The sequence below is a fragment of the Dreissena polymorpha genome, chromosome 10, assembly GCF_020536995.1.
Source record: "Dreissena polymorpha isolate Duluth1 chromosome 10, UMN_Dpol_1.0, whole genome shotgun sequence".
NCBI classification, from domain to species: Eukaryota; Metazoa; Mollusca; class Bivalvia; order Myida; family Dreissenidae; genus Dreissena; species Dreissena polymorpha.
Genome location: NC_068364.1, coordinates 27929501 through 27943115, shown reverse-complemented (window position 1 = coordinate 27943115; position 13615 = coordinate 27929501). Strand labels below are relative to the sequence as shown.

Sequence of the window (13615 nt, the reverse complement as noted above, 5' to 3'; positions counted from 1 at the left end):
ACACAATTTGTATCATAATATAATATCTTATTGATGTAGCTTTCCAATAGCATTTGCACATAAATGATGCAAAAAAAGTAACTAAAGTAAGTAGCAGGAGGCTTAAGTGGGTAAACTACAAAATGCTTGCACAAATTAGAATCTTGCTTCAATTGAAACCCTATTTTAGAATTATAATTATTTTTAAATAAATCATTGAACATTGTACACATTGTGTTTAGCATTATACATTTTGGTATTGGTATCAATTAATCTGCATAACAGTTTTTATCAATATTAATTAACCATGTGAGAAAGAGTGTTGAAAAAAACAAAGTTATCATGGAAAACAAATTACCCTAAACTACTTGTCAACAAACAAAGGATAAGAAATCATGTTTCCTTGTAAAATTTAAACTGAAATTTTACATTATTGTTAACTTAGACAATCTAAAGCCGTACCTTGTTTCTATCCTGATCATCAATCTCCCCCGGCGACAGCTGCCGTAGCAACAGAGTCATGCACTTGGGTGACTTGTGTCTTGTACACAGGTGTACAGCGGTCTGGCCTTCGTTATCCTTCATATGGCAGTCAGCACCCTTCGATAGCAGCAGCTTAATCAGGCGAACATTACCCTGTAACAAAAAGCAGCTTTATTAAACAACCATTACCCTGTTACAACTAATATGACTCATTGTCAAATATGGCTCAGTCAAATACGACTCGGGGTCAAATATAGCTCAGGGTCAAATACACCCAGGGTCAAATATGGCTCAAGGTCAAATATGACAGCTTTTGTAGCAACAAAGTCATAAACTTTGGTGACTTGTGTCTCAGAATCAGAAGGTGGTTAAGAATCAAAAATGGCTCATGGTCAAATATGGCTCAGGGTGAAAAGGAAAGCTCAAGATCAAATATGGCTCATGGTCAAATATTGCTCGGGGTAAAATATATCTCAGAGTTAAATATGGCTCAGGGTCAAATATTGCACAGGTTCAAATAAAGCTCAGGGCCAAATATGGATCAGGGTAAAATATTGCTCAGGGGTCAAATACTTTCAAATCATAACTATTTGTGGGACATAATTTTTTTATAAATTCATGGGTTGACCTTTGGATAAATTTAACACAAACATATAAGAAAACCACAACACGCAATCCTTTTTTGTTGTTTTTGAACTGAGATTAAAAACAAGTTTATCTGTCCCCAAAAGTCATATTAGATAACAGTGAGCCAAACTGTGTGCTGACCAGGACAGAGCTGTCCTTCCCCCCTTATTCTTTATTTTAGTCTGCGCCCAGTCCTCAGCAGTATAGCTCAAAATCAAATATGGCTCAGGGTAAAATATGGCTCAGGGTCAAATATAGCTCAGTTTCTAATATGGCTAAAATATGGCTCAGGGTCAATTATAGCTCAGGGTCAAACATAGCTCATGGTCAAATATAGCTCAGTGGCAAATAAAGCTCAGGGGCAAATACAGGTCAGGGGAAAATATAGGTAAAGGGCAAATAGAGTTCAGAGTCAAACCTTGTGTGCTGCCCAGTGAAGGGCGGTCCTTCCCCCTTTGTCCTTCATGTTGGTCTGCGCCCCAGCCTTCAGCAGTAGTTCAGCACACTCCAGTCGGTCAGCCAGCACACAAAACATCAGGGGTGTGCGGCCGAACTGGTCCCCGGCGTCCAGTAGGCCAGTTCCAATGTTGGCTAAATGAAACACACCAGAAATCAGCAAAATGTTTTTGCCCGATTCAGAAAAGTAGTATTACATCGCCATTACAGAAACATAACCACGAACAAACTGACATAGAAATATGGCGTTGCGCAATCTTCAGCATGGAAAATAAATGGTCTTATAATTGCTAGGTATTTAATTGCAAAAACACATCTAAATATTATTGAACATGCCTTTTTGCTGAAATGTTTAGTTTCAGTGCTCATGTATTTGGTCACTTGCTGATTATGTGCTTTTGGAACGAAACTGATGCTACTTTTTTTGGTAAATTTGAATTTTTTGCCTTTTGATGAGATAATACTATGTCTTTACTTGCGACAGCCTTATCCCTACAATACTGAAATAAAGCTATATTTATACCATACATGTTAATTTCGAGGCACTTATGATGGTGGGTGAAAAGAAAAGCTTCATAAATGCATTATAAATAGCCTATGCATGCTTGTACAATATTTGAGTTTTTCTTCAAGTAGTGACTCTAACAGACATACTGTACTTTACCGTGTATTACACGAAGTTTTAATATTTTGATTATAATAACAGTTATCCCTTCAGCAATACTGATCAATTTTTCAGTGACATGATCAATTGATTTCGCAATAATCAAATGGTTGTCAATTTGAAATCTGATTTACCCGGTACCAGTTTACTTTATTAGAAAACTTATTTCCTCCATTTTGGCATTACAAAAGTGGTTGTGCATTACATGGTTGAACCTAATACTTGGTAAAGTACATCACTTTGTATCGAAAAAGCGCTTAAATTATACACAACCAAAACTTCATTACATAAAGTGTTCGTATTTATATAGTGTCATACCTTACAATAAGCACTAGTAAATTTTGACTGACATGTATGGATTGCTAAAAACCTGTACTGCCTATTCCTGCCGTTAAGCACGGCACATAAAAAGTCAACCTACAGCATACAATTAAACCTTGTGCTGGGGAATCATTAACAAGGCTCAATGCATGTGCGTAAAGTGTTGTTAAAGATTGGCCTGTGCAGTTTGCAATTACAGAAAAAAACTGTCCATTTGTGTAACAATCTTCATCTTAAGGTTAATCACTTCTAATTAAAAATCCAGTTAAGTGTTGTCTCTGACAAGCCTGAGCAGACTGCAAAAGTTAAACTGGGACAACACTTTAAGCACATGCAATTATCCCAGTATTTCCCGAAACAAGGCCAGATTGTCTCATTTTTGACCATCCTCATGGTCTAGTGGTAACGGCTTTCAAACAAACATTTTAATAACTTACCCGTTATGACTCTTGCAAGCCAGGCCTTGTCCCCGTTCACAGCAGCCGCATGTATCTGTGTGACGCCCTCAAGCTTCTGTGACTGGGACTGGTCGAAAGGCCCCTCCCTTGGGCTGGCAACCTAAACAACAAGCAAATTCGTTGAATTGATATCCCCCGCCAATATGCTTCTGGACACAAAAGTGTTATATTTGACACTCAAAAAAGCATTATTTCAAGATACAAAGGGCCATAACTCCTTTATTATCCAATGGTGTACAATGCCATTTGGCGTGCATCATCCTCTTATCCATATATATACTCATACCAAGTTTCAATGAAATCCGCCAAAGCACTTCCAAGATATAGCTCCAGACACAAAAATGCATTTTTCCAAGATACAAAGGGCCATAACTCTGTTATTAACACATGGTGTAGAACGCCATTAGGCCTGCATCATCCTCTTATCCATATATATACTCATACTAAGTTTCATTGAAATCCGCCAAAGCACTTCTAAGATATGGCTCCAGACACAAATGTGCCAGACGGACTGATTAAGACCGAAGGAACGACGGACAACGCAAAAACAAAATCCCTCCGCCTATGACGAGGGATAATTAATAGAATAGTCCCAAAATGAGAAATATGGACTTAAGCATGTGTCTAAAGTATACAGACTTTACATTTGAATAATTTCATAAAGCAGAGCAGCCTTTATACACATCATTCTTAAATATTGTTAACAAATATATGAGCCAAGCTATGAGAAAACCTAGCTTAAAGCATGTGGGTAAAGTATAGACCCAAATAGCCTGATCAGTCCGCACAGACTAATCAAGGCAACAATTTCTGCTGAGACTGGATTTTTGTTAAGAAAAGATTTCCTTTAAACAAATACAAAAAAGCGGATAGTTCTGTCCCTGATTAGCATGTGCGGTATGCACGTAATAATCTGGGAGGACACTTTGCGCATGTGCAGTTACCCACATTTTCCCAGATTGACACTAAACTGAGCACGGTGCTGCTAAGAAAGCAGGGAAAAAATCTCCTTTTTTTATCAGTGCACAACCTTCTATTCCTAATGAATGCTTTATTGAATAGCTTACTGCTTAACCACGCAATATAAATGTATTTAAAATACATTTTATATAAATCTTTGACAGGAATGATTGCTTGAATGAAAAAAATACTTAGTCTAATTATTATTGTTTCTTTATAAAGGAGGACATTAGAGGAAATGACTGTGCATAGGTCTTATGTCTGTAATTTTACAAAAATCTTAAGTCCATTTCTTTGGATAAATTTTCCTTTTAGTTGGAACCTGAACAAGTGCCATTCCCAATAGCGTATTCGCACAAATTTCATGTATCTACAGCAAGAGTTACAGAAAAGGGCTGCATTTCCCCGCTATAAACATCTAGATCATTATTTTGCTCAGTGTTCTATCATATGTATTTTTCACGACGGACATCTTTAATTTTTAATTACTATTCTTATTCATTAAAGTCAAGAGCCTACTAGGATTATAAGTTGCAAAATTGAAAAATTCCAGTGAGTTAAGCTGAAATATTAATTAATCAAAGTATAAAATAAATTTAAAAAATATAAAGTAAAAAGTACTTCCAGTAAATTTCCGGTGAGTTAAGCTGAATTATTAAATTATCCAAGTAATAAAGAATTTTAAATATCAAGTCAACAAATGTTTATTAGTTTATTACCGGTGTATCATCAGACACTGTTGATTCCATAGCTGGTGAACTAACACCTGGGGAGTCCCTGGTACTGCTCTAAAAGAAGAAAGAACATTGACATTTAAAACCATGACGCGCCATTTCAGGTTACATTCATTTATCATAAATCCAGACTCTTCAAAATGACTGATGCCAAGCACTAATTTGAGAATAGTGTCATTTTACAGTCCATGTGATTGTCTGATTTTCAGTCTGGCTGTCTAACATAACTTCACAATGTTAAAAAATAAATTTGGCAATGCATCATACCAGAATTTTTCAGGTCCAAATTGGGACATTCCATTTAAAAAAGTCGGGATATTTGACCAAAAAGCAGGACACCTAAAACCATAAATTATGCCACCTTTACTGTAGTCAGAAATCAGTATATGTCTTACACAATCTCATACTTTCTGCCCAATAATGACAAATAATGTGTTAACAAAATTTGTGAACAAAAAAGGTTCTCTATTTTCCGGAAGTAAACACACATGTGCACTATGCGGATGACTCCATAACGTGAAATCTGGGGCATGCCCCTATTTAACATCCATTCGGGACAGAGGCAAATGTAAATCGTGAAATGCGATGTGCCCACATCGAGCACTGTTTTTATTCAACCAATCATCAATTAAGTCTAAATTTAGATTGATGCAATATGTACATACAATTTTCTAAAAATCAGTAGAAAACGAAAGTAAATTTATGTGAAACACCAATGTGTATCGGTCAGCAAGCAATTTGTTTTACATACAAAATTGGTGTTTTGACTTGTATTTTAGCCTCAAGTGGTATAATATTCAGAATACTGTGTAATAGTACCTTTGGACTTGATCTTAGCAATTAAATACAAAAGCAGCCTGCTTTTAATTCACTATGATGTACTATCGCTAGCAATAAGCGACCCCTATCATAAAAACACCATGTGTGAATGCCTGATAACATCAATACTTTGCTGATAAGGTGTCAAAAACAACACTTGTGCAATCGACTAGTAGATATGGTTTGTTAACAGTGGGCAATAAAGGGATTAATTTTAACCCAGATGGAGATTGTATAGCAAATTGTAATTTGTCTTGTGAACTTATAGAATGTATGTAGTGTTTTACAAATGTCTGGACAAATTCAGTCATATCGGGATGCTGGGACAAACACCCCAAAGCAGGACTGTCCTGTCAAAATCGGGACGTCTGGCATGTATGAATTTATTTTATCACTGCTTTGAATGCACCAAGTCTCATTAAAATGCAGGATTTGCCGACATGTTGTTATACAATATCATAAACAGTGAGTTAATTCGAAAGACAAGTAAAATTTTAACTACAAGATGGGCCTCTCTCTGCGGATTGTCAGGTTCTAAAAAATCTAAACCAATTTTGTGTATATTTAACTTTAACAAAAAAACACTCACCATTTTCTTTACACAGAATACGAGTTGAATCTAGATGGATACGTCAAAGAAACCACTTCTGGCTTTCTTTAGACGGAGTAAATAATAGTGAATTATAAGCCACAAATATAAGCACTATTGTTTTAAATGAAACAATGGCGTAAACATTGTTTTCTATCAATTCTTATCTGGGAATTGTTTTGGCAACTTTTCAATCCGCCATATTGAAGAGGTAACCAAGGCCGCTGTAAGAGGTACGCTTTGATTGGTCGATTGAAATACCCGAGATTGCTTTTGAGGAATGCTATTGGACAATGAACGGAATTCGCAGGAAATAAACAATAATAGCGGAAAGAAAAAGAAATAGAGAAAATATTCATTTTATCCCACGCAAAGGCAGAGGGATATACATTTGGCATGGTCCGTCCGTCAGTCCGTCTGTCCATATATCACAAACTTTCCAGGGCTCTATCTCAGAAATTATATTTGGTATCAACATGAATCTTCATGTGTGTATTAATATCAATGATGAGAAATGCCATGCACAAGAAACATAACCCATCACCCTCTTTATAAGAGTTATTGCCCTTCGTTGTTTTTATGATATAACTTTTAGGGCTATATCTCAGTTATGACGCACATTTTCAACATTAACAGTGGTCGCGTCTGTCTCGCGTCTAACACTCTTGGTAAGGACACCGTAGCGAGGCACACATCGCACATTTCTTTACTCGGACTTTGAGCGCCGAAAACGCAAAATATCAACGTGCGACTATCTTGCGTTGGTCGCACAACCGCAACAGACACCAAAAGGCCACCGCAGGGGAATTGCGGTACACACGTTGACTACACGTCGATGACGTCGTCTTATGATGTGTATAACAAGAAATGTTAAAATGCCAATACATTACATTTTACAACCGTTACCAATTAATTGACGTGAATGAACATTGCTAAAGGCCTGCATATAAGGAACTTAGGCAGACGATTACAGCCAATTACGCCCATCAAGACTAAAGCTATCGAGCGGAAACATTTACATGTGTATATATCTTTGAGTAACAGTGACTTTAATTAAACTGGCCCCAAATACAATTGCAAGTAAGCGGTCAGTTGAAAAAAAATCACAAACACAAATATATCACAACAACTCCATCTAAACTCATTTTATTAAGTGGAAACACTTTTTTAAATGTCATCTACCTTGCTCCCACTGGCCCTGAATGTAATCCCAACAAATGTATGCACGTGAAGTGCATAAACACACAATTAAAACAATATCCCCATTCAAACATACAATATGACGGATCGACTTCAAAGGCTAATCAGGAATGACACTATTAAGTGCGAGAGTTGTCTCCCTGCGAAAGTTGGACACGGACAAATTCGCCTCTTTATACATAATTCATTTTTATTGTAATGAATTTTACATATTGAAATACATCTTATATAAAGGTAACTGCTTATATCACAGAAAACATGTTGCAAAACATTGATCCCAAATATGGCATTTAATTTTTGTATATTTTAAGATGATATTAATAATAAAAAACACAAACTCGTGACCTGTCAAACGAATCGTTACAATTAAGAATATGTGCGGCATTATTGTTGTGCGCGAGTTGTCTCCCTGCAAAAGTAGGACTCGGAAAAATTCGCTTCTATATACAAAATTCATTTTTATTGTAAAGAATTTCACATATTGAGATTTTATGGAGAAATATCTGCTTTTATTACAGACAACATGTTTCAATACATTGATCATAAATATAGCATGACATTTTTGTATTTTTCAAGATGTAATTAAAATACAAGAAACACGCTTGTGACCTGCCAAACGAATCGTGCGTTTATCCTAACTACATAAATTAGAAATCTCTTCGTTATAAAACTTGCCTCGGTCAGCAGCTGGAGCGAGCTCGTCGCGACCGAGGCCAGGAGCCGCCTGCAGAAGATTGATATCTCGCGGCTTGATCTTCTGCGGATGGCTCAGCAAATCCAGCTAAGTCCGTCACCCTCGAGCAGAACGTCTTCTTCACTGCTGAGACTGCTGTCTTCTCCAGGATGCAGCGGATCTGACCAATCCGCTGTTTATCGTCGAGAGTTCGCCTGCCCGTACCGGTCCAGAGGTCCCGTCTGTTGAGGGACGGGTATGGCGGGACAGCAAGACAAGGCAATACGGGACGGACTCGGGGTTCCTTCTGCGGGGAGGGAATCCATGAACATCGAGGGGGTGGCTTTGAAGAGGGACCCCGGGGCGGCGGTACCTACTGCGCGCAACGCGCTGGGGAACCCGTCTCGGGGATGAAGACGACAGTCGGTGACGGCGAGAGGGGCCATAAAGGCAGAGCGGTGCTTGCACTCCCTTGGCGGAGGCGTACAGACAAGAATTTGTCTTTGAATTGTTCAAATTGAATTCCTCAATAAGGCTCGACCTACTTACATGTACCCCGGGTACTCATAAGTATACTTACATGTACCCCTGGTACGGTCAATATACTTAAACGTGCGCGCATCTTTACAGGTCAATATTCAAAATAGCGCCCGCTGACTATGCGCGCGCATCTTTACAGGGCACTATTCAAAATAACGGACCTGTGAAGTTTATATACGCAAAGAAGAAACGAATGTATGTGAGGTATAATATTTACAAATATTTATTGTATACTATAGCAAATGTTGAATAATTTTAAAATTAACGAAAATTAGAAACAGATACAGATAACACGCTGATATATTTACTTATGTGCGATTGTATTAACATTTCTTCAGCTTCTCTGCATATTTCATACAAATACCATCGGATGTCATCTGTCAAAACAATGATAATTCCTAATTCGGCCGATATCCATTTTAACATTAAATTCTGGTAAATATTGACGAAACAGTGATCAAATTCATAAACACAACCTTTCTCCAGAGGCGTATCCAGAATTTTTTCCGAGGGGGGCTCAACTGGGGAGGGTGCGGGAGGGATGTCCCCTTCCGTCGTTGATTTTTTTTTTAAATGGTACCTACCTTCAAATGATGCAATTTCATGCTATCTAATCAGCATTTTGCATAATAAAAGTGCGTGTAAAACAAGGACTTGAGATCAGTCATCAAGTGTGACAGACACACAGACAGACAGACACACAGGGGTAAATCAAATGTCTATCAAACCAGTATTTTGTTTTAATAACATTACTACGCTTGAAAATAATTATAGACACGACTAAAATAAGAAAAAAAATAACAGTTTAATTGCATTAAAAATCTTACTTCAACTGAAATAGTCCAAATCTATGCCTTTTCCGTGCATTTTTTCGGTACTCTTCATTAAAATTGCGCATAAATTGCAGACAACTGCGCTAGGGTAAACACATAATTTCAAGTATTTGATTTATTTTAAAGAAAATTCGTTTACTTTTTCACGATTCCCAGAAATTGTTGCATGGAACAATCTGTGCGTGCACATCGCGAAAATATGAGACATGCCGATATCCACATGTTCAGTGGGTATACCCTGTCCCGATTTGATGATAATTTTATTAAATCTTTGAATAGTAATATATATGCCGAAATTGTATTGGAACAAATTGCGAACGTTGTGGGTTTTTTCAGTTCTTGAGCACTTTTTCATGTCAATGTTGCTCAAAAGAAGATCGACCGTTAAAACAGAAACTTGTTAAATGGTAAATACAAGTTATAAAAAAGTAAAATTAATCTTTCGGTTTCTCTAAATGTGTTCAGTAAATCGAATTTTCGGACAGACAGACAGACAGACACACAGGGGTAAATCAAATGTCTATCAAACCAGTATTTTGTTTTAATAACATTACTACGCTTAAAAATAAATATAGACACGACTAAAATAAGAAAAAAAAGTTAAATTGCATTAAAAATCTTACTTCAACTGAAATAGTCCAAATTTATGCCTTTATCGTGCATTTTTTTCGGTGTTCTTCATTAAACTTGCGCATAAATTGCAGACCACTGCGCTAGTGTAATAACATAATCTCAAGTATTTTATATATTTTAAAGAAAATTCGTTTACTTTTTCACGATTCCCAGAAATTGCTGCATGGAACAATCTGTGCGCGCACATCGCGAAAATATGAGACATGCCGATATCCACATGTTCAGTGGGTATACCCTGTCTCGATTTGATGATAATGTTATCAAAACTTTTAATAGTAATATATATATGTGCCAAAATTGTATTGGAACAAACTGCGAACGATGTAGTTTTTTTCCGTTCTTGAGCACTTTTTCATGTCAATGTTGCCCAAAAGAAGATCGACCGTTAAAACATAAACTTGTTAAATGGTAAATAAAAGTTATAAAAAAGTAAAATTAATCTTTCGGTTTTTCTAAATTTGTTCAGTGAATCGAATTTTTGAAGTTTTGTTGACCTCATGTCTATTGCAATCGAGTACTCTCGCTTTTCGGATGTTACCTCTCGACACAAGGTAAACAACGCGCGAAGTGTATGTCATTTACGGATGTGTATGGAACTATCGGCTTTGTGTGGTTAAGCACGCTCTAAATAAACAATTTTGACATGGATTTAACAGGAATGAAATTACATTGTTTCTAAAGTATCAAACGAATTTCGGCAAATGTCTATGTTTAAAGATTTGATGAAATATCGATTACCAGTTTCAATGTGAATTTCAACTTAAGTACCGGGGTATCTCGCCATTGACTATTCCTTTGAATAAAATAAAAATCAAACACGCTGTAACGTTATCGTTACACTCTTTTAGTTCGTTCATTATTGGACAATTTCATTCAATAGCATACATTTGTATTGCACTGTATACTGATTGCACAAAAAGAAATCATCGTGTACAATTCATATTCTTTTGCAACGACCAAATAACAACTGTATATATAGATATCATAACATGTACAAGTTGTTTCTCTATTTTAACATTTGTTTGTATTTAAATTGTCAAATTATTTATACTTTGTGTCGTCTGTGTATGGTGTATGTAGGACGGTTCGCATTTGATTTTAGAAATAATTTTGACAATAAATATCGTTATATTAAATGTTTTAAGCAAGTCTCGTTTCCGAGATAATACCGGTATACGGGAATTCACTGTGTGAGCTACTTCGATATGTTTACTGATCTATAAAAAATCATTGTTTTGACAGACGGCACGTGCTTATCCAAAGTTTGTGTGTCTTCACAGGATATTGGGTGTTCAGGGCTTGATTGGGCAATAAAACAAAGAGGCCGTCTGCGGTTTTCGGTAGAACGTTTGTACTGACCAACATAATATTTAATAGTGCACGTGCTTATCTAACATTTAGGGATCAAAAACATGGATCGAAGCCACTGTGTGCTTGTTTGGGCCATAAAACACAATCCCTATGGCTATTTTCAGTAGCGCGCGTGGTAAGAAACTAACAAGTTAGAGTAATAAATCGCAGAGATTATGATCTGAGAAATGCATGGAGTCTGAAATGAAACAAAATGCCGACAAATCAAAATGGTCGCAGCCTAATGTTTCAATATAAAATTCGACATGTAGACATATATGGTGCAATTTTTAAAATAAAATCAATTATGGGTTCGTCGTGGCTACAAACTGAGAAAAGCATAAACAACACGAAAATATCACTAATTCAGGTGCGGGAGCCTACAGCTAGGTGCGATCACGGTTTTACTTTTATCATCGGCGTCTAAAAAACTGTGATGTGCATGGGTGTGAAATACATGTTAAAATTGGGAAAAGAAGACATATTCCGTTTATATCTTAACAATCCCGACTGTATATTTGACGCTAGAATTTGCTAACATAAAACAATCAGAAGTGTGTTTCGGAATACAAATTGTTATTCGTATAGGGGCTCGATTGGTCATTGTAAGCTCGAGTACTACTTACATGTACCCCGGGTACTCTTAAGTATACTTATTTGTACCCCGGGTACGGTAAATATACTAAAATGTACCCGGTAATTGTAACTCTAAATCAGTCGTTGTCGGCTATTTTTTTAAAAATTAATTATGGTCCCATTTATGTCAATTTTCTGTTAAATGGCCTCTATATTATCGAAACTCATACTAAAAAGCACGTTTTTTTTAAAGAGAAGTTTGTTTAAGATAAACAATACCTTTTACTGTTATCGGTAGCGCGTTTTAAGAGATCGGATTTTTGGCGGGAATACAAATCGGGTACAGTTAATATCGACTGGTCACATAAGCTTGCCCGGAAAACAATGCAGACGACATTGTCAATATTTCAATCAGCGAATTAATTCAATGTGGAACCGAGTAGGTAAGTTTCAGTATCAGTGCTTGATATTGATTTCCAGAATTTCTATTTATCAAGCTATTGTTCCTGTCGCGACACACCGCTCAAATTAATAGCATTACATACAGTTTGAGTGTATGGTCAATGGATCTGTGATTTTGTCGGAAACTTGCATTTGTTATTGTATTCTTTATACTTCATTGCACATCAATGCAACGGTAATTCAAAGATCTAGAAACACAAAAACATATACGATAATGGAAATCGTCTGTTTGCTAAAGGTACATCAACCGTTCAAACTATCGCTCTTTATATGCATTTTTGATAAATTTTAAAGGTAAAAACAAAGTCAGATTTATCTGTACCAAAAAAATAATGGATGTAAAAACGCGAGCAGTTGAAAAAGTGTTATTCTCTTGAAGACTCCAAGCTAAACGATGAAATATCTATTTATTTCCTTATTAAAACCACCACCAATAAACAATACGTTTCATAAAAAAACAATTATCCGTGAGTCGCTGACGTTATCATATTATTAGTGTGACATGAGAGCAATTTAATTGATCTTTTTCATCAATATTTTTTTTGCTCCTGATGGTTACAATCCAATTCACTGCATGTGTCACAGTAGCCTCTCCCAAGCAACAATACAGGAAACATTTTACTATTTCGATTACAAAAAAATTAAATGTGAACGATTGTGGTGAACTTTCAGTAACAAAACATTATATTATTGATTTCCTATATATTTTCTTTTTACTGTTTACTTAGCTCTTATTCTTTGCAAAGTGTAGCTCTCCGATGAATAGCACTGTAAACAAGCCGATGGCATTTTATATCGCCAATGCGTCTGTGTTTCTGTCGGAGACTTGTATCAGTTGTTTTATTCTTTAAACTTCAATGCAAATCAATGATATGGTGATTTGGTGCAATACGATCATGGCGATCTTGTATTTGCGATACTAATGTCGCCAGCTCAAAGATGTGCTTGTCTTACGTTTTTACGACAAGGTCACTCAAATAATCTGTTATTAACATATCGAGCAGAATTTGTTGTATCATTACGTTGCTCAATTTGATTAGAAGTGTACACTGATCCAGTGTACATCACAGCTGAAATCACCGTCATCAATATATGGGAAACTAGCATACACTGTCGACATTTCTACCAACGCATACCAAACAGTGCGCTTATATTCAAAGAATTTTACCCGACTATGAGACACTTAAAGCGTATTTCATGACAATAACTCGATCAAAATGAAAAACAAATCAAACACCTCTTAAAGTTCCATTCACTT

The 13615-nt window shown here is 36.3% G+C and overlaps 1 protein-coding gene across 1 annotated transcript in view; it reads right to left on the bottom strand.

The window, feature by feature from the left end:
• Nucleotides 1–13615, bottom strand: part of LOC127847286 (inversin-like) — a 358521-nt gene that overhangs the window by 96233 nt on the left and 248673 nt on the right. The window contains 1 exon segment of the mRNA XM_052379100.1: nt 4668–4736. Within this exon segment, the coding sequence (XP_052235060.1) occupies nt 4668–4736 (69 nt within the window).